Source organism: Odontesthes bonariensis, chromosome 23 (genome assembly GCF_027942865.1).
Source record: "Odontesthes bonariensis isolate fOdoBon6 chromosome 23, fOdoBon6.hap1, whole genome shotgun sequence".
NCBI classification, from domain to species: Eukaryota; Metazoa; Chordata; class Actinopteri; order Atheriniformes; family Atherinopsidae; genus Odontesthes; species Odontesthes bonariensis.
The window spans coordinates 30,021,377-30,043,813 of record NC_134528.1 but is presented as its reverse complement, the minus strand read 5'-3'; the positions used below and the strand labels follow the sequence as shown (position 1 = coordinate 30,043,813).

Here is a 22,437-nt window from a genome sequence, read left to right as displayed (position 1 = left end):
ATGTTTTTAAACATTTAATAAAAAATGTTCAACTTTTTCTGGAAATTCTTTTTAAGAATGTGAGTGTTACTATGGCTTGTAACATGGAAAAAAGCTAAATATTTTTTATCAACATTGTTTTATGAATTACACACATTATTCATTTTCATGGTATAAATCAAATATTCACAACATGAGTCCCCATATCTACTTCTATGATTATTGCGTTACACATGTCACATGTAAATACTTCCTTGACTTTATGTGATCAAAAAGAAGCCAATGATGTGTCTTCTGCATCTGATTAACAAATCATTTGTTGATGAGTTGTAGTGGATTGTATGCCTAAAGAAATTTGTAAACAACGTTTTCTTATCTCAGGTATTCCAGGTAAGCTTACTCTCTCTCACAGCAATTTAAAGAGTGGTGAATGGACGTGCTCTCCTACCTGGATGTACTCTGTGAGTGTATTGAAAACCTGCTTGGCAACATTTATTGCCTTGGAGAAATTTCTCTGGCCCTGCTCATCAATAATATCTTTCCCAGAATAATACCAGTAGAAATCACTGATAGACTCCTGGAGGAGAGAGAAGTAATGGAGAGGGGAGGGGAGCAAGAGAGGGAGATTAGAAGTGGTAGCAGTGTTCAGAGCCTCAAGACTAAATATTTTCATTGAAACAAATTCTAGATAGCATTCAAAAGAGTCAAATTGTAAAATGGCATCTTAAAATATCACCTAAGCTAATGACATTAGGATTTTAGCTCTTTTCTTCATCTTCACCATGAAGTGATTTAGCACAATTTTAATGTTCACATGTTTAAAGATCGCAACCAAGGGAAAAGCAATAAGTTTTAGCAAAAGCTAACTCTGCCATCTGAGCAGGTAGGTGTCCCTCGACACAGTCCTGTGACCTTAAATATGAAGTTAGGCAGACAGCTGTTTTTCTGTGTCAGAGAGTACACGAAGTACATTAAGCCTGCTGACAAATCCAGCTGGCCGACAGATTTCCGGAGTGAATACAAAGTGCAGTACTTTCAGCCTTACTTTCAGCAGTACTTTCAGCCTAACCTGCAGCAACATAGAGACTCAGTATGGCAACACCAAAGTGCACATAGTGCAATTACGTTTAGCTGTTTTTAGGTACTGTCAAATAAATTACACCATCATTCTATGGTCTAATATTTTTCTGACAGTTAATACAGATACCAGAAAGTCAATTATTTTTTTTGTTTTAAAATATTGATTTCATTTCAAATATGTCCTTTGTGAGGTGGCAGCTGTTCCTAAAGAAACTAACCTGAACTCTGAGTAGGTAGTCCACAGTCGAGATGATAATGTTGACGGTTGTATTGTTCCCTGTTTGTGTCCTCAAGTAGTTCTGGAAGTCTGAAACAAGATACCACAAAAATGAAATGAAATGTCCATAAATAGAAGGGATACTGGTGTCATTTTTAAGGAAAAATGCATGATACATTAAGGAATGCCCCAGAACAGGGAAGTCATCCTCTGCACACGCATGTCCTGTGGCCATGCAACTCCTCTTTATTTTCACTATAACACATCTACGGTGGAAGAATAATCATTTCACTGGCAAACACTTAGTTATTCTTGAATGGACTTCTTATTTTGGACACACTGTACCTGAGTTATGTCCTTCACAGAGCAGCTGCAGGAAGCGGAAAAGGTCACATGTGAACTCGTCATCCTGCATGACTTTTTCACCTGGCCAGAGAAAAGGAAGACACATGCACACACATCCACGCACATACATGTACATATGTGCACCAGAACAAACATGGGTATCCACACACACACACACACACACACAGGATACAGGCATGGGCAAACACGTACATAAATACACACGCACACACACGCACACACACACACACACACACGCACACACACACACACGCACGCACGCACGCACGCACGCACGCACGCACGCACGCACGCACGCACGCACGCACACGCACACACACACACACACACACACACACACACACACAGTCATATGTACAAAAAGAGTCAGAAAACAGGGACATCAGAAACAGACAATATAGGAAAGGGTCAGACAAAGAAGGAGATGAAAATGAATATGTGTTAAAAGAGGTTGAGCCTCCCATGTTTTCTTTCAGAAAAAAAATCACAGTCATAATAAAGCATTCTTATCTAAGAGAAATAGATGTACTCTTGGATGAACAGTGGACAGCCCCACCTGGTGGTGGTGGGCTGCAGTGTCGGGATAGGATTCTGGCTTCACATCGAGATCATGCATACGATTAAAAATCAAGTGAGGCAAACTGCTCTGACTGTCCTAAAATGCTGCTCTGAACCATGAAATGCAAGAGTAAAAGAAGGAAGATGAGAAACATCACAATAACATGAAGAAAAACATTAACGGACCACATCCATACAGAGTGAGAACAAACTGAACGAGGTTTGGGGAGAGAAACATGTGGGTCAAAACTGACAAGACTGAGAGCCTTTTCCTTTTCTGCTGAGAACTAAGTAGATTCATTCAGTAGATTGATTCATCCTGGCAGCACGTCATAGATTTGTATCTTATCTGCCTAGAAAAGAAAGAGGATATGCTGATTTCTACTGATGTTAACATGTGAATCTCACATCTACTGAAAATGAACAGTTTTCGTTTTTTCTTATGTGATACTGAATATACAAGTTGTGATGTGAGAAAAGTATAGAAGTATTGAACAGCGACTGTTACACTATGATAATACTAATAACAGTTGCAATGCTAGAAACAAAAGTCCAAAGATTAATATGGTGAAATTGTTAAGCTGCACTAAACGTGCCCATTTACTGGATATTGCTTAATAAAATCTATGATAAACTTCATGAAAAAGTGAAATAAAATTTGATAGTATGTAGTGGTAGAACTGGTTGAAGTTGTGTTTATTAATATGATTGCAGAAATAAATATTTGGCCAGCCTCAAAAAGGAAGATATTGTGAATAAGAATTACTTCCTAAAATAAGACTTTTTCATATTTCAGTGGTGTTAAATCAGTAGATATCAACACAACAGTGGGATTCTGAGACTCTACTTCTTTAAGATTTTTCTATGTTCTTTCAAGAACTATTTGTGTCTTACATTCATACAAGATTAACTATTTCTTAATAAATATGTAAATATGTCAGGATTATTACAAAAACAGTGATTAACCAAATGAAAGGATTGCAATTTTCACTGTTTAAATGTTAACATATTGACATTTTATTCCTAATATTTTATCTATTAAGTCTCTTTTTCCACAGAAAAATATAAGAAATAAAACACAGCTAACTGACAAATGCTAATTCTGTAAAAAAAAAAAATGATTTAAAGGTCAGACAAAAAGGTTTTTCTAATACATTTTCCACATTATTCCAAATACAAAGAACAAATACAGCAACTACAAAACACAGCTCAGCCATTAAACAGAGATAGGAAAGGAGGAAGAGAGGAGAAAAGGATCAGAGTTCAGCCTCCTCCTCTGGAAGAGCAACATGATCACAAACAGCCACTTTAACATCCCAACTGCAATACTAAGTGAGAAGAAAGGAGAAGAGGAGCTATTGGAATGGATGAAAAGGTGACAATGGGAGATGAGCAGGGCTGCAACTACTAGCTTTTGTTTTGCTGATATAAGATTAAATTTGATCAAGAAATCTTTAACATTACACTGTCTCTAAAATAATCAAAAGGCTTTTAACTACGTCTTGGTGTATTCATTCATGATTGACAGTTTATAGCAGGAGTTTTTCATTGGATTGGATAAGATGAGTGTGCATCAAAGTGGATCTTTTTCTCTTTCACCATTCGCTTTAGTAGATTAGTTCAGTATGGCATCCAAATGTTTCACTCTGAAGCATCAAAGCCCAACATATATATTCTCTATCTAATACCGTTTTTAATTTTCCATTGGTGAGACGACATAATATCTGGATTTGAAATGCTCCATGAGGTTCACCAGCTTGTCTTTTGATGTTATTTGCTGTCCAAGAGATGGCATGCACTATTTTCTGCAAAAGATTTGTCTCGACTAATAAGAGCACCTAGAAACTAAGAGAAAAGGCTACAGAGTAGAATGGAAAAGAAAAAATTGAAAAGGCACTCAAAAGAATATATATTTGCAAATGTGACGATTACACTCTGTCAGTAGTAGTGACCTTCGTGTTTCCACATATTATATTGTAAAATGCTGATGAATGCAACTTCAGCGGAGGCATGGTCTAATAATATGTAGAGATTTGTTGAATTCATTGCAGCCCTAAAAGTGTGATTTAGAAAAAGACAGTGGTCGAGAACAGGGGGATCACAACAGAAAACAGCTAGCACAATAACCATCTCCATTACTGAGACCAAACAACCAACTGACTTGATGTTGACTGTAAAGCCGAAAACACACTGGCGGCGTGTTGCTGCTGCTGACCGGAAGCCAAGCGATGCAGCCCGCATCTGAACACACACATCTGGCCTGGAGTCTAATCACAGTTGTCATTCTTTAATTAATAGTTGTTGTTTTTAAAAAGCAGCAGAAAATCCCACATAATTGGTCGGTTACCAGATATCAAACTTATTTGAACTATAAAACACAATTACTTTTACATTACAAAAATGATTTGTGTTATATCATGTGCTTATTATCTGTTTGTTACAGATTTTTATTAGTTTAAAATAAAATAAAAGTTTTCAACCATAACAAAAAAATATTGTTAACTTAATTATTAACTTCCGTGTGGATGTACACTTACTTACTCTACGAATAATGTTTAGGGATTTAATGACTCTCCTCGTCAATTTTTCAAATATATTTTGATTTGTGACAGCGCCGTAATAAAAGCAGGGATGAAAGAAAAAAAAACTCTAAAAGCACAGAGAGCCAGGTTGTACTTGCATGAAGCAGGTATAACTGAAAAATGTGTCTTTTCATGAGAGACGATGCTTGAAAATAGGAGAATCTTGAGAAGTGATCAGGGGTGGCCACTGCTAGCACGTCAATTTATCCGACTGTTTTGATGCATGTCATTCGGCGCCAGTGTGTTCTGACCTTAGGACTGAGAAAGGAGAGGTGGTGGATGAAGGTGGGAGAAGTTCAGATACTCTTATTTGCACTTTTCAAAAAATGCCAGATCCTGTGCAAATCCTGAGGAGGAGGTAGACAGAGTATTTTAAGGCTGTGGCGAGATGTTTTTCACTTCTACCACTTGTGCCATGTCCTGATTTCAACAGGACATTATTATATCATAATTAGTTTCAGAAGACAATGGTACATGCATTTACATTACATTACATTTTAATCTAAATTCTCAAATAAACTAAGACTTTAAAGGGCATGTTTACTAAAACGTGAAAAAAATATTGTCTGATAGCAAGTCAGAAATGGCACTGATGTGAGTGTCTCGTTCTACAGGCACAACCAGTTCTTTGTATTAAAATCAGTATATCAGGGACTGCTCAAGTTTGTGCATTGTGTAAACAAGCCGAGCGGTTGATCTACAGGACGCAGGAGCTTGTAGTCCATCAACAGCACAGACACAGCTGTGAACCAGGTTATTTGTTCAGGCAAAATATTCAAGATGCACAAAAAAGAAGCTGAGAACAAAAAAATACTGTTTAACAGGTCAACTTAAATAAATAAGTTTAATCACAGTTTAGTTTAGTTTCACGTATTTTCTACTGCCAGTCCAAGTTTACCTGGCATAAAAACATTCTTGACACAGTGATTTCAAAAGATAGTCATCCCTCTTTGCTTTTGACTGACACCTCACTTAAGACTGCAGAAGCTTCTATGTCCCTTCCACAGGCCAGAATAGCCATTAAGTAACACTATACCCTCTGAAAATCCTGCTAAGTCTGATGAAGATATTCTTACAGAATTTATGATGAGCTTATCAAAACAAATTAACATCAATAAAGCAAAAACTAAACTATGAAGGGCTGCAATTTTAGGGCTGGTATTGCATGACTCCAGTTAGCTAATCTTTTAGATCCTTCAGGTAATTAAGGATAAAATGGCTTGGCAGTTAAGAGATTGCTCTGATGAAGTCTCATTCCAAATAATATCCCAGTCAGCATGTCGATGTGGGGCCCATAAATAAAGTATTTTTCTATTCTATTCTATTCTATTCTATTCTATTCTATAAGGTTTAAATTTGGGCTGAAGATACGGATCCCAAGTGGGTTCGTCCGCAGTTTCCACAGTGGCCTCACCTGTGTTTGCCCGTATGGGTTTTAAGTTGCCCCACATGGACATGCTGGCTGGGATCAAAATGTTGTGCAACACCTGTGCCACTCTGGCACAGCAACAACCACAGCCATGACAGGTGGAAAAAATCTCGCTATTTTTTTTGCGGAACAATGGCACAATTGGCAGCAAACCGCATTGATTAGTGACTAAGTTGTAATGATTCATTTAAAGCTTTACTCTTCTAATATTGTGGTCGAAAGGAAAACTCCAATGAATACATATGCAACAGGGAGAGTCCACATCTTATGGGTGCAATCTTACCACTGCATTACAGTCTTACCATTCATTAGTTAATACAAAAAGTAATTAACTTTTTACGCCAAAAATGGCTTTGTGTCAGGTACACAGCTTTGGTAAATATGCCCTTAAACATTAGACAAAGAGCAACTATACAACAAGCCTGCGAGTGAGTTATGCATTTACCTCAACTAAAAACAAAAATATTAGATTAGTGACAGTTAAGCTGAAAAGTGGCTGCAAGTGCAGAGCGGGTAAAGGACGTGGTTTGAAGGTCTACACTCAGGACCTGGACAGAACCGACACAACAGCTAAACAACCAAGGTGAAAGAGAGGAAGAAAGACCATCCAACACACAAGAAAATGGCAGAAGGCATAATTACCACGCTCATGAGTGATGACTGAGGTAGGGGGAGAAAGTGCATTAAACCAAAATGAGAATAGAAAAACAGAGGAAAAAGAAAGAGAGAAAGAAAGTAAGACACAGAAAGGAAGATATATATAAATATATATATAGGGAAATGTGAGTGTTGTTTGGTAAACAGAAAATCTGTACAGCTAAATAAAACCTATTCAAATAGTGTTTCCTTTTTCACTGGTGCTGAAGTGATGCCCTGTTTAAAATTCACAACATATATATATATATATATATATATATATATATAGATTATGGTTTATTCAAATGAGCACAATGACTAAATACCAATATGATCTTATTATTATACACATACAGGGACACTGTGAAAAGGGATGTGAATTGACATTTAAAAGAATTGCTTAAACTAAAACAAAAAACTGCCAAGAAATTTGTGGAAAAAAAATGCAATTGCTGAACCTACCAGAACATACTAAGAACTAATAACTAACCATAATTATGTTATAACTCACAAATCAGTAGTAAAAAAAAGAAATCAGACAAAAGCTCATCATATGCCCATTCATTTTTACAACAGAAAGTAATACTTGATAAATGCATGTGAACAACAGGTATTGCTGCATTACCAAACTGAACTAAAAGCTCAAAGGAAAGATGCTATGATAAATCGGTCAAAGCAAAATACAGAATGATGATTTGACAAGGGTAAAACAAATCTTTGTGATTAACATTTAAAAGTGACACCAAAGAGTGAGGTTCTTCGGGCACAACTAATAGTCACATTCTAAAAGGTGATGAGTATCAGAGACCAGAATGTACCAGTATGCCTGGTGGCCAGGTTTTCAATGCCCATTTTTATGATGATTAAAAGGGCATTTGAGAATTCTATCTGCACATGGAATCAATAAGCATTTAACATCCACATACAATATGCTTTCAATAAATACCGAGTTAGGCTATCGATCTCCACCTGAGAAAAAAAAGTGCTGTGAGTCTTTCTATAGCTGTTGAAAAATAAATGAGAAAGGTGTTAAGATAGTGAGGCTTACCTGATCCCTCTTCTGTAACCATCCCCAGGCCCTCTGCTTTATTCTGCCTCTCAAACGCATTTAAATCCAGAACACTAAAGCAGAGCAAAAAGGATCAGGAACTGATAAATCTTCCTCCACATGTTACCTGGGTTTAAAAACTAACATTCGGACATCATTGTAATGGTATTCTTGGACTCAGAACCCCCTTAAATATTGCACATAAATAAACAATCAATTGCACAGGAGTAAGCAACATTTAGTTAAAAAATACAAAGTGAAATATATAACAGTAGAAAAGAAGAAGAAGAATAAGCGCTGGACCGGCCAATCGGGCATCATCCTGTGTACCTGCTTTCACACAACCGGGGACATTTGAATATCAAATAGTGTATTTGATATTCAACTGTGTCTACTACAAGAAGTGATGTGATCAAATTTCTCTTGTTAGCATGTATGGCAGTTGCTGCACTTCACTAGTAAACTAGTGACATGTACATGTTAACTAGTAAGCAGCTTTTTACAAGTGTGACAAGTCCAATCTGTGAAGCAAATGTATCAATCAAGGTACACATTTTAAAGGTTTTACATGTTCGTACAGAGCCTCACTTATGACATAAACTGCCTTTCCACTCATTAACTAGTGAGGTAATATACTTACTGGTTAACTAAGGTGACATTAGGTAACATTAACTAGGTAACAACTTGTCAATAATTTTGCCTTGACTAGTTTACATAAGCTGAGTCATGCGGCCACTAGTTTACTAGTTGCAGCTCCTGAAGACAACATTAACTTGTGTGAAACATGCAAATGAAGTGGGTTGGATGAAGATAAAGTTATTCGTTTGAATTTTTTATTGTTAATTGGACAGCCAAGAAGAAGCCAGTGTGACTGGTGAGCATTTTGGCTTTCACAAGTTCAACCAGGAAACATTTTTAGCATCAGTAGTTAACTAGTGAGATTAGAAAGACTTTATCTAGTGTGACGAGTTAAGATTTGAGCTTCCACTAGCTTAACTAGTCAACATCTTAAGGCCTCAGTATGCTTCTCCGTCGTTATCCGTCAATCCGTCTCCGTAGTCCGTCCTTTCGAAGTTCTCCGTCGGGCTGTTGGATACGCAAGGCAGTTCCCCTCCCGATCAGTAGGCGTCGCTACGTTAGACGACCTAATCTTGCGACGTCTATGTTGAAAGTGGTTGATTGATTGTTCACCTTCCGGCTCCGTTCCACTCCTCACAGTGAACGATGGCGACCGAGAGAGAAAGACTGTTGTGGGAGTTGGAGCTTGTTGATATTGAAATGCAAATAATTTTGACCAAATCTTGACCGGCACACAGTAAACTCTTTCAAAAATGGCGGTGTTGTTGTTCTGAGAGGAAGGAGCTAAACCGGAAAAGTGATTCCGGAAATGATGTTGTTAGCCGACCAATCGCAACCCTTGCGGTCTCCGTCGCCTTGACGGATAGATAGATAGGAATTTTGGCCGACGCACGCAAGCGACGGAGAGCGTCTCCGGGAGGGTCTCCATTGACGGAGAGGGCTCTCCGTAGGTGACCATAAATCAGCCTTCAGACCTCACTATGTCATGGCGAATGCCTGGCTGACTCACAAATAGAACCAAAGTGCAGACGCTGATTCTGGGAGAATTGGGTAATAGACAAAGTTTATTTGAAGACAGGAGATGTGGTGAGCCAGAGAGTGGACCCAGGAGAACGGGAGATGGTTAGTGTTGATCTGAGAGAGTGATTTATCCAGGTAAAGGTGAGGGTTTATCCTTACTGAGTCCATGTTGGGTTCCAGAGTGGAGGCGAGGATGCTGGCTGTAGTGCAGAAGGTACTGAGTCAGCATTCGGGGCGAGTAGGTAGGTTAGTGAGCAGGTAGGTGTCTCGGAATCCACGGGAGAATTAACATTAAGATCAGATTTATTGTCATGTACATTACAGGCAATATACAAAAAAATTCTCCTCTGCTTTTAACCCATCCAGGTTGGCACCTGTTGAACACACATGCACAAGGTCACACAGTCATCAAGACAGATGCCATATACTGGAGCAGCATTCACAGAGCCCGGGGAGCATGAGGGTACGGTGCCTTGCTCAAGGGCACCTCGGCCGTGGAAAGGAGGTTGGGGTTAGGGAGAATGCTAAATCTTTAGCTCGGAAATCCAGCAGAGAGAGGTGAACAATTGAGGAACAGGCACTGGGAACACAGCAGGACAAGCTAAATACACACAGGAAATATTCTTAAACAAGAAGCACAGAAGTCGGCCGAATTACCACTGTAGTAGTGAGACAATCTGGCCATGGATGGATGTGCATGGAGGCTGGAAGCTTGAGGCGGACAGTGGAGGGGTTAATTACGGACTCGACTTTAAAGGGGCCGATGAGGTTTGGTAGCCTGATTAACATCGACTTTCAAATCTCTTCGAGATTCTGGTCTGACCAAGACAATAACTAATACGATTTGAAATGGCCTGGTCAACCCGCCTCCCTCGGGTTGCTACTGGTTGAGGACAGAAAAGGCTGTGCCTAAGCTTAAGCCAATCACACCACTCTTTCCTCTGACGTATGTAACGCGACGGGAACTGGTTGAGTAACAGGAAGAAGAGCTTTAGCTACCAGCGGGGCTAACTGGTAGATTAAACTCTTACCAAAGCCAGTAGGGAGCAAGGCGAAAACGTCTTTCCTGTCAAGAAATGATTCAAGGGCTGTTCTTTGCTCGATTTTTAACGAGAATCTCCCGTCGAACACTTTCATTACAGCATCTACAGCAGTGTCAAAAGCTTGACGCTGCTCCATGTTGATATTGAATGAAGCGCTTCCGTGTACAATCCATGGGTTGAGTCGCAGTTCAACCACGTCACTACCTTGAACACGCCTCTACCCTGGGCCGTTGGCGCTCCTCAAAGTTGATTGATTCCTGACAAAGTGGGTGGAGTTCCCCTGCCAGGGGGAACTCGAATCAACCTGAACAAGCAATTTGCCTGAGGTAGTGCAGCAGAGCCGAAGGTGTTGCGTCACTGCGAGGTCGGAGCCTGGGTAGAGGTTTGGAGCCTTAGAGGTGGATTTCAGGGGAATGTCCTTGGCTACCAGCCAAATCTGTTGGCTGAATGTGTACTACAGGGACACGGTGGCAATCCGCCAGGCGGTGGTTGCGTTCCGCAGTACGTAGTAGGGCCTCATAGAGGCGGTTGGTAACCCAGTGAGGCCTCTAAAGGTGAGAGTCCAGTGGCAGAGGAAGTGAGAGTGTTGTGCGAATACTCAACTGCCGGCTCCAGGAGGAATGGTTGTTTCCAGTAACACAGTGGAGAGCAACCTCGAGCTCCTGATTTAGCCGCTTGGTCTGTCCATTGGATTGGGGGTGATACCCAGAGCTTAGTGAGACCTTGGCTCCCAAAGCGGCACAGAAAGACTGGTATACCTGTGAGATGAATTGGGGATCCCAGTCGGACACCACTTCCAAAGGAATGCCATGAAGTTGGATGATATGATTCACTAACAGGGCTGGCACTCTGAAGGGATGAAGTGAGTAGCCTTAGAAAAACGGTCGATGATGATGAGTATAGTGGTTTTACCTTGTGAGGGAGGTAATCCAGTGACAAAGTCTAGAGATATGAGATCAGGGCCGACTAGGGACTTCCAGAGCCTGCAGAAGTGCTCATGGTGGTCGGTTACTGCTCTTACTCCTAGCACATGTGGAGCAGGCAGAGACATACTCCTTGGTATCCGCCTTCAGAGACGGCCACCAGAAATATCGTTGGAGAAGAGTGATGGAGCGGTGAACTCCTGGGAGGTAAGCAAACCTGGAGGTATGGGCCCACTGGGGGGCCCGGGAGGACCACCACCAGGATCCGAGTCCAAGACCAACCCCCGGCGAATCTGGTTCTCGATCTGCTATGTGATAAGGCGCCTGGTTTGACATTATGGGAGCCTGGACAGTAAGTAATGGAGACCGGGTGTCCGGGTCTGTCTCCACCTGCCCGCCCTGGAAGATGTTGCCGAGGAAGGTGACTGAAGATGCGTGGAATTAGCATTTTTTCGGCCTTAATGTAGAGGCAGTTCTCCAGGAGTCTTTGGAGAACCTTTCGGACATGTTGTGTGTGCTCTGTGGGACATTTGAACATTTGGAAAAAATCTGAATGTCATCTAGGTAAACAAACACAAACAGATTTAGATAGTCTCTCAGAATGTCATTTATGAGGGCTTGGAAAACTGCAGGGGCATTCATGAAGCCGAAAGGCATGACCAGGTATTCAAAGTGCCCTAAAGGTGTGTTGAAGGCTGTCTTCCATTCATTTCCCATGGTCATGATATACAGTGGGAACTAAAGAAAAATCTACCGGAGGGACTGAGGTATCTGGGGGGGGGTGTCTGGATGACTGGAGGGCCAATCTGAGGCAGTTGAAAAGACAAGAAAGACTCAAGCCTTCAATCCGGCGGTCCGACCAAAGAATGTGTGGGTTATGTTGTGCTAACCAGGTGTAACGAAGTATCAGGGGGACGCTAGAGATGGGGAACAGGATGAATTCAATTAGTTCACAGTGGTTTCCAGACACAATTAAAGTGATGGGTTTGGTCTTATGAGTTATAGTGGTCAATATGCCTCCATCCAAAGCTGAGACCATGACGGGTGAAGGCAGGGGCTCCAGTGGCAGACGAAGCTGGGTGGCCACACCAGAGTCCAGAAAGTTTTGTTCTGCTCCAGAGTCCACTGAGGCAAGAAATCCTAGGGTGGTGTTTCCAAGTTGGATGGTCAGAGGTAGTATAAAGCTAGGAGGAGATTCGTTCTGAGCTCCACCCACTAGTAATCCCGTCTCTGGGAACACAGGAGGACAAGGTAAATACACGTAGGAAGATTCTTAAACAAGCAGCACAGAAGTCGGCCGAATTACCACTGTAATAGTGAGATAATCTGGCAAAGACTGGTTGCTCCTGCAGATCCTTAAGAGGGCGTCTTGATGAGTGCAAATGAGGGACAGGTGTGAGAGCAGGAGCTAGACTAGACTTTGCCCCAGGATTCCTGGGAAACCTGCTCAACCCTGCAATAGCCTGGCAGGGTAGCTGCAACATCTCGCCACATCCTGCCACATCCTGCCAGATGCTGCCAGATGCTGCCAATACCTGCCAGGGAAGCTACCATTGTTTAGGGCAACTGCCACTGATATATCATTGTACACTCACATGTAACGTGAGTAGCATTGCTGTCAAAGTGCAATCTTCTGCTGGGAAAGCCTACATTCTGGCATTCACATGGATTTTACTTTGACACTTCCTACTTACCTATATGGCTGATTGTGTGTATGACTTTATATAGGTACAATACAAACACAATACAAATCAAAAGTATGGGTACACCTACACATTAAAAATAAATGGGTAGCCTGTTATTGACAACATAATGTATAGGCTATATTAAAACAATATGTTATTCATTCAATATAATATAACTTTATCTATATAGAGCTGATAACTGATGCCGTATTGATTACATACCTATCTATTGTGTATCTATATATATCTATATAGATATATATACTTGAGGATGATGAAATTATTAGAAAATCCCAATAATTTCTTATCCTTTATTTTCTCACATTTTTTTGTTAATTGTAGAGAAAAGTAAATCTGTTCTTTAACCCGCTGGTTTTTAAAGTGTCCACATACTTCTTGTTAATGTCGGCTGAAATTTACCATACCTTTGGACATGCAACACCGTCAACAATCAGACATGAAATACCTGAGACAGACATACTTTTGTGTGCTCCATAGCTCTATTTCATTCTGGATTGTTTGTGTCTGTGTTTTAAATGACCTTTTTTTATTTTCATAAATGCATCTAAAAATGTTTATAAAAAATAACTATATCATTATTGATAATAATGACTGTACTGAATGGGTAACAAGGGTAACAGAATATAGCTATTAACTGTGGAGTATTTCTGAGCGCAGACAAGCATAGAAATTATAATATTATTGTGTTCAATTGTATTAATTTCAATTAACTGAAAAAGCGTACTGAAACAATTGCTCTGAAAGCTACTTCACCCTCCTGCAGGACCACAGTTCTCATTTAACAACATTATAATGTTGGTCTGCGATGACTTCAATTACAGTTGAATGCTGTTAAGAAGCAGGGTCCAACATCAGCTGGAAGAAGCAAGAAGTAAGAAGAAACCCGCTGCTGTCCTGTCAACGTGTAGCAACCCTTCTTTTGTTCTACATCTTAAATGAGGGATAGATGTTAGCTAGTAGAGGCAACCACAGAAGGAAAACACAGAAGAGGTCTAAAGAGATGCCTTTCTATTGAAGGGGGGGGGGGCAGCAGGGACTACAGAGGTCCTCCAGAGTTCAACAGTCTCACAGCTTCTACGTAGAAGCTGTACCTCAGTCTGGTGTTCCTGCTCTTAATGTTCCGCAGCCTCCTTCATGAGGGGAGGAGGGAGTGAGTGGGGTCCTTCATGATGCAGGAGGCCCGCTTCCTGCATCTGGAGGTGTAAATGTCCGTGGTGGTGGATAGGCTGTCCTTTGTGCAGCTTTCACCATCCTCTGCCGCGCCTTCTTCTCTGCCGCAGAGAAGCTGCCGTGCCACACGATGATGCAGGAGCAGAGGACGCTCTCTCCGCCGCACATCTGCAGAATGATGTCAGGACTGAGCTCCCAAGTCTGGCGCGTCTCAAACTCCCGAGGAAGTAGAGGTGCTGGGGATCCTTCCTAATCAGGCAGGAAGTGTTTTTGCTCCAGGTGAGGTTGTCAGTGATGTGTACACCCAGGTACCTACAGCTGGAGACCACTTCCACCGCTGTCTCTCCGATGTGCAGAGGAGGTGTCTGCCCCTTCTGACGTCCACGATCAGCTCCTTGGTCTTCTTTGCGTTGATGCAGAGGTTATTCTCTCTGCACCGACCCCCCAGGTGTGCCACCTCCTGCCTGTAGTCAGACTCATCGTTGTTCATGATGCGTCCAACAACAGCCGTATCGTCCACAAACTTCAGAATCGGACAGCTCGGCTGCTTCGCTGAGCAATCGTGTGTGAGCAGGGTGAACCGGAGGGGACTCAACACACAGCCCTGGGGGAGCCAGTGCTGAAGGTCACGGGGGAAGAGTAGACATCGTGGATTCTCACAGATTGAGGCCTGTCTGTTAGAAAGTCCAGGACCCAGTTGCAAAGGGTGGAGCTTACCTTGTTTATACAAGCAAAGCAGGTAGAGATGGCCTTATGACCAACATAAAAAGTATTAAAGGGGGGCATGTCCCCGGGAGCACGAGAAGCCGCTGCACTGCTGCTCGCCGCCATTTGACTCCATTTAAGCCATTTCCATTCTTCAAGTGAAATTTGTACAGAAAATGACTGAATGGGTTCCCTGCCCGTCAATTTAAAGTAAGATGTCAATGGCGTGCTCACTGCCGCTGCAACCCACCAAAAGCAGAGAGTCGAGCAACGTAGCGTGTAATATAACATGCGGCGAAAACACGCCGTTCAAAACAAATACAAGCCTCTTATCATCTGCTGATAATTACGCAACTTGCCTGTCTGCAGTAATTCAGTACGAATCGTAACGGCGGGATCACCGCTGTTCGCCCGAAAGAACATACACACTTGAAAGAATAAGCGGCTTGCCGCAGTCTCTGGTGGACGAATAGCCGAAGCACCGACCCTCAGGTTACGAGACCACCAGCGGCGAGCCAAATTTGACCTGCTATCCGATTTTTCCTCAATTGCGAGAAGATAGAAGGAACAGATTGTGTGATGACGTGGGGGTCTTATACTGGGGCGTGCGCCCTGCGTCATCACATGGTCACAGGTGACTTTGTTGGTATAATAACCAACACATCGACCTGCACATATGTGAGATGGAGATATCCAGTGCTGAAAGCACCGCCCTCTGGCGGTCAGGAGGAATGAAATAGAACCATACGTCCATCCATTATCTATACCCACTTAATACGTCAGTCGGGTCACGGGGGGGCTGGAGCCTATCCTAGCGGTCATTGGGCGAGAGGCGGGGTACACCCTGGACAGTTCACCAGTCCATCACAGGGCCACACAGAGACAAACGAGACGAACAACCACGCTCACACTCACTCCTAAGGACAATTTTAGAGACGCCAATTAACCCAATATGCATGTTTTTGGACAGTGGGAGGAAGCCGGAGTACCCGGAGAGAACCCACGCATATATTTATGGAACAACACAAAAAAAGTATTACCGATATATATATATATACTTTAGCAAAGTCGATTAAAGATATGTAATATCATGTCTCCAGTTTGCTATGTACCCATGAATCCTTTTATTCTCCCAAAACCAAACCCATTAAGCCGTGTTGCTTTGCTATGAACAAAATATATATCAGTCTTGAAAGAGGAGGCATTTGTAGAGTTACCTGCATGACTGCATTAGACCAGCCAGACTTTGAAAAAAGCCCACATCCTTCTTGTCTTTGAGATAATCCAACATTTTCTGTCAAAGTTGCAGAGCAAGACAACAGAGAACAATGGGATTATTTTGCTATATCTTACATAATGTTCTGATTGAAACAGATCAAGAGGATGGACTCAATAATATGAAAATTATTAACACGCTGTCAATTACACATCAATATGATACAAAGCCTTAACGGTAGGATACAAATTTCAAGACAATATCATAATTATCTTCCTGTTGTCAGGTTCATGTCCTACATGTACAACATACAAGTCAGAATCTAATACATGTAGAGAAAATACATATCGTAAAAATGCAAACTATATGCCCAGTATTGTATAGGTCCCTTTCATTATATCAAAACATTTCTGATCAGTCAAGGAATGAACCCCAAACAACATGTGGAAGTGTACTGTGGAATTTAACACAAATCTGAGATGCTAGACCAAAACATTATCTCTGTCGAGCCACGTTCCTCAAAACATTCCATAACTAATTTTGCAATGACACAAACGTGTATAATTATTTTATACAATACAGTGTGTGTGTGTATATATATATATATATATATATATATATATATATGTGTGTGTGTGTGTGTGTATATGTATAGTGTATGATTAGTTTGAATGTGTGTGTGTGCTTGTGTAGCACATGTATGTATACAGGTAGGGAGTACAAAAGAGTAGTAAGGCAATGTTTTGGAACTTGTGATTACTTTTTTACAGTCCTCACAGCCAATACCCATACATAGTATATCATAATGTATGCTTTAAGGGATAAAGGATGCCCTGACCCACTCCTCTAACCATCACAGTTAAGTTGCAAAAGGTATATACTTTCTTCTGCTTGGCCCAAACACATCAACTTCAGCAAATTATTGTTCTAATGCTGCACAATTTATTATGTCATTTGAGAGTATAGAATAGAATGATGTAGCTCATAGCTGTGAATTCAAAATGAAAGCCAATGCATATCCTTTCAAATACAATAGAAAGTAACATTGACAAATTAAATCCATCTGTTCATTAAAATAAAAGAGAAACAGTAGCAGTTTAACAATACCTGCTGTACTGTCGAGTTTCCTCCATTGAGAATAGCTATGCCCAGTTTCAGAGTTGAAGCGACCATTGGACCCATCTCACCTAGAGGAGAGGGCCCAACACATAAATAAACTTTATTATTAGCTTATCAACCACAAAGCTGGATTGCTCCCATTCCCCGTCTTTTACTATAAATATTCATATACATTTATATGGTTTAGTAAAAACTTTTACATTCAGACCTTAGTAAAAAACATGTCCATACTGTTTACAACTATCAGCCAGAAGGTCTATGTTCAAAGTCTTGGCGATTTTTTCATAATTGTAACGTAAATTTATTGAATCACTTACACTTTTGTAAATATTTTTGTCAATGTTTGAATGGTGTATATAGGTACATTAAGCAGCTATTTGAAATGTTATATATACATTATACAAAGAAAGAAAGAAACAGGCATTGTGTCAGCCTTGTGTGCCTGAAATGCTGTCTGCATGCAGACAGTTTGACAGAGAAACACGACATAAACTGTGTGAATTCGACATTTGTCTTGATCAGCTCTAAGTAATGCATCCAGTGTCAGTTTGAACCGACAAACCTCCACGCTGCAGGAGAACTAGCTATTAAGCTAGGTGTGTGTACGAGCCCTTTTTCTTCAAAGATTTGAGATCGCTGAAGGCAAATACATCATGGCTGGATTGATCAGACATGTGGATCTTTTCCAGTTAGTAATGGCCAGTGCATATTGAACGTTTGAACATGAAGTCTGCGCTAATTAGATAAGGGATGACAAGAAAGTCCTGGTGTTGCTCAACGTGATCTGGCCAAAGAAGTAGGCCTATAGATTACAGCACAGTTTTCACATCAGCGTAAAAAAGCCGTCCTCTGTAACCCACTCTTACTCCGTGCTTATTCACCTATGCCAGAGAGGTGGCTGATCCTTGCATCAGTATGTGCTTACACACATCAAGCCAGCATCATGAAATCAACTTTGACATCACCATGCCACCTCTGTGGCCTCATGATATCAATGTGTGTCTCCAGATTTCTTTATCATTTCTCAGCAAGAAATGTTGAAAGAATAGAAGATCAACTGCCGTCTAGAAGTTAGAGAGGCAACACATTTCACAGAGGGCTGGAAGGTTAATGGAATATCAGTGTTGCATAAGATAGATATGTTGCATCAGGTCTGAAAAATGTTAAGTGGTGTTGTACAAAGGTTTACTCACTTCTCTTGTATTCTCTAGATAGTAATGTCATAACATGTCAACGAAAGGGAAGGAGGAAGAGCTTTAACTTGAATTGGTTTACCTTTACTAGCACTGATTGTCTGGAGTACCATCTCAGCAGCTCCGCGATCATGCAAACGAGCCTGTTGATACAACAGTTTTTGCTTCTCCATCTCCTTCTCCTATTTGTTTCAAACAAGACACTGATGAGCACTAGTATACCATTCTATTCCAAAAATCACCAAGGAGACTGACAGATAAAAGTAGTTACTGATCACCTACTTCAAAGCTCTTTACTTCTCCATCTTCATCCTCCTCATCATGGCAACTCTGAGGGAAGTGAGTGATGATACAATGAAGAATATATGAGAAAATAAGCCTGATGTATCAGCTGATAGCAATTAACATAATAACTGTTATAAGCCAGTGAATTCATATCTAATGAAAGGATTTCTGTTGCTGTTACCCTCGCCATGATGTCAGCGTATGCCATGTAGAGATTGTCTTCATCCAATTTACTGCAAAAGGAACACATGCACACACATAAAAACAATTTGATGACTGACCAGCCCTATTCTTAATCTTTCTTGCCAGCACCTTTAAAAAAAGACTTGGGACTTGGTAACAAAAGTTGTGTAGTATTATAAAAAAAAAAACGATCTGGTGGAAAGTGTCACAACTAACAACAGCTAATATGATGAACTGGCAAAAGGTCAGTTATATGATTCGGAATACGACTGAGGAATGTTATTTCCTTCCTTTTATGTCACTTTGGATAAAAGTGTCCTCATGTAAAGATGAACATCCCGGCAGGTTGACTCAAAGAGGGAACGAGGCTCACTCCTCAGTAAAAAACTGCAAAAGTAGATAGTTTAACAATAAGTGAGAAAAAATGGATCTCATTGTGGATCCGAAAAAACTGGGGATCCTTATCATCTTTATCATCATTTTGCTAATTTCCCTGATAAAGAGCCCAGCTTGATAATGCAGCGGTATCCTAAATGTTCCAAAATTCCACCATTTCACTGTTTCTGAAACTAAGAACTGTTACTACTAAGAACACAAAACTTTTACAAATGGTTTTCTGTCTCGCCTCGGGGTCCCCCCAGAAGAGCTGGAGGAAGTGGCCGGGGACAGGGACGTCTGGGTTTCTCTGCTCAAGCTGCTGCCCCCGCGACCCGACCCCCGGACAAGCGGAAGATAATGGATGGATGGATGAGTTTTCTGTCTTTGCTCTTGTCTGTGCCTGATCCAGGAGTTCCTAGGACTAAACGGCTTGTCATAAGGTCCATTCAGTTTGTCATAGGTTGACATTAAAAAATTCATAGACAAGTTTTGAATTGTCAACCTAAGCAAACATAGCAGTGTTTAGCCATATAGAAAACAAATGATTTAAAGTTTGTGAACGTGTACTCACTTTAACTGACAGTGAAACAAAAAGAGCATCCACTGAGCAAAGGTAAAATGATTTCAAAAGCAGGCTTTCTTGTGCTTAACAGCTTAATATTTTTCAGTTATAGTGATAAAAGATAAATTAACTGTACGTATATACCACTTTTCTAGTCTGGCTGACAACTCAAAGCGCTTTTACACTACATGCCACATTCCCCCATTCACTCACACACTTTTGTACTTTTTTCTACACCAATGGATGCATCGGTAAGCAAAGTGGAATTCACTGTCTTGCCCAAGGGTGCTTCAACATGTGGCCCGGGGAACCCAGGAGTCAAACCACTGACCTTCCAAATGGAACAACTGCTCTTACTCCTGAGCTACAGACGCTCCAGTGATGTCAGTCATCTGTTTTGTCCCAGATTTTGAAGCACTCCTTGCTAATCATCAAACATCCTATTTTCTCTACCTGCTTAATCCAACTCAGCGTCGCTGGGGGCTGGAGTCTATCCCAGCAGTCATTGGGCATAAGGCAGGGTACACCCTGGACGGGTCACCAGTCCATTACAGGGAAACAACCATGCACGCTCACAATCAATCCTAGAGTTCACTTAGAAACACCAAATAAACGAACACACGTTTGTGATTCGAACCGGGGAACGCTGTTGCTGTGAGGCTAATTATCAAACATGCGTTGCATTATGATAACTTATCATAATGCAGAGAGATTATGCAGAGAGATTACAATGATAAACAGCATATTTCATGATCACATTTACTTTATCATTACATTGTGTATGTAAATTATTTTCCTGCTGTAACTGCTGGAGATGGAGCTTCACCTGTCAGGCTGTAATTTATGATTATTGTCATTTATGCACTATTTTTTAATTTAGTTGATTCAGAATAATGTCTGAGCCCAAAGAGATCCCATCACAATATTTACTTTGTCAGAACAAATGCGGCGCTTCCCCTTTACATGTCTTAAATGAAGGATATCCAAGATGATATAAAACAAAGCATTTTGGCTGCACTTCATCTCTACCAGGTGTCGGCAACCCGCGGCTCTTTCATCCTCATGCTGCGGCTCCGTGTGGCTTGGGACAATAAGTTCAAAAGTATCCAACTGAAGTGTATTTTATTTGTGTTGGTTCGGTTTTTTTTCATTGTAGTTCTAAATTGGAAGATTGTTGTGATCTTGAAATATTAAAATAAAACTAAAACTATTTTACTATATTATTTTTTGTCGCTCAAAATATGCGTCACATTCGCCGAAAGCCGGTATATGCCCACCAAAACGCTGCGCATTTATCGAGACTTTCAACCCCAGGTAGGCCAAGTATGGAGAAATGTAAGAAAAGAAAAACTATATCTTCATTTTAGATGTCGAAAAAGTATTTGCGGCTCCCAGTGGTCTCTTTTCCGACCCCTGATCTATAACATTTTCCTCTGAAGAACAGAAGGAAAAAAGTAAAGCACTGGCGTCATTTAACTAAGAATAATTTATTACATTTTGATAATGCAATCTGTCAATTTGTTTTCCTGAAATTGATCAGAAATCTCCATTTAAGGGCTTATTTTTGAAAAATGTATTCTATGGAAGCATGCCTTAAAAGCACCATCAGTGTCATAATTCTATGTTTGATACTCAGCTTCAACCAACAGCTGTCTCTGTCATGGATATATCTAATGAAGGAACTGCAGCTTGAAACAAATCCAAGATGATTGGGTGCAGATTGATATAAAGAAAATGAAGGTACAGTTGTATCAGTTGAATATATTTAAAACATAATGTTTAAGATTATTAAAAAAGGTCTGAACATTGTATAAAGCAACTGTAACTTTGAAATATCTACAAAAAACCACCCACCATTTCTCAGTGAGAGCTGTTCTGCTGAACAGCTGAATAAGCTGATGCAGTGGATCAATGCGCTTCACACCTTCGTCTTCCTCAGATGGCTCCTGCACACCTGGTTTCTGAAATAAGCAAATATTCACAGAACAGGAAAAATGCTTTCAATTCATCATTCAAAACATTGGTTCTGGCAGAGGTCAAAATAATTGAACTAGTTCTACATTTCTAAGTCAATGAACTTACAGCAAGGTCCTCTATGAGTTTGTCTTCAAAGTAGTGCTCTTCCGCCTCAATCCAGGACTTCTCATAGCCCTGCAGGAACAAGTTTACAGCCCGGTGCCTAATTGGAGGGAGATAGAGCCGTAATAATATCTAGGATATTTTTCATCATATCATCATATCATTTCTAAGTTCTGAGTTCACACTTTCAGGTGTGCGGAAAGTCATCATCATTAGTAAGTAATGTCTTATTTTGGATGAGGCGATATCTTGCCTCACAGAAACTTGAAGCATATCCATACTCATAACAAGTGTACCATGGGTGCAAGCTGATTTTCTTGGATAAGGCCTATGTGTACAGCTCCACCTCATCCGAGGTCATCCAATTCCATCAATGCCTGA

General features: G+C 40.7%; 1 protein-coding gene across 8 annotated transcripts in view; it reads right to left on the bottom strand.

The window, feature by feature from the left end:
• The window catches only part of ryr2a (ryanodine receptor 2a (cardiac)), a 287,428-nt gene that overhangs the window by 38,362 nt on the left and 226,629 nt on the right, over positions 1 to 22,437 (bottom strand). For 5 of the 8 annotated variants that reach the window (XM_075456990.1, XM_075456991.1, XM_075456993.1 and 2 more), the window contains exons 81-92: positions 22,060 to 22,156; positions 21,832 to 21,938; positions 19,036 to 19,087; positions 18,852 to 18,899; positions 18,652 to 18,751; positions 17,365 to 17,444; positions 16,259 to 16,335; positions 7,896 to 7,969; positions 6,854 to 6,871; positions 1,622 to 1,702; positions 1,278 to 1,366; positions 428 to 556 (exon numbers count right to left, since the gene is read on the bottom strand). In XM_075456990.1, coding sequence (XP_075313105.1) covers positions 428 to 556; positions 1,278 to 1,366; positions 1,622 to 1,702; positions 6,854 to 6,871; positions 7,896 to 7,969; positions 16,259 to 16,335; positions 17,365 to 17,444; positions 18,652 to 18,751; positions 18,852 to 18,899; positions 19,036 to 19,087; positions 21,832 to 21,938; positions 22,060 to 22,156 — 952 coding nt within the window. The remainder of the gene's footprint in view (positions 1 to 427; positions 557 to 1,277; positions 1,367 to 1,621; positions 1,703 to 6,853; positions 6,872 to 7,895; positions 7,970 to 16,258; positions 16,336 to 17,364; positions 17,445 to 18,651; positions 18,752 to 18,851; positions 18,900 to 19,035; positions 19,088 to 21,831; positions 21,939 to 22,059; positions 22,157 to 22,437) is intronic. The other 3 variants (XM_075456994.1, XM_075456997.1, XM_075456995.1) reach the window with 1 other exon arrangement.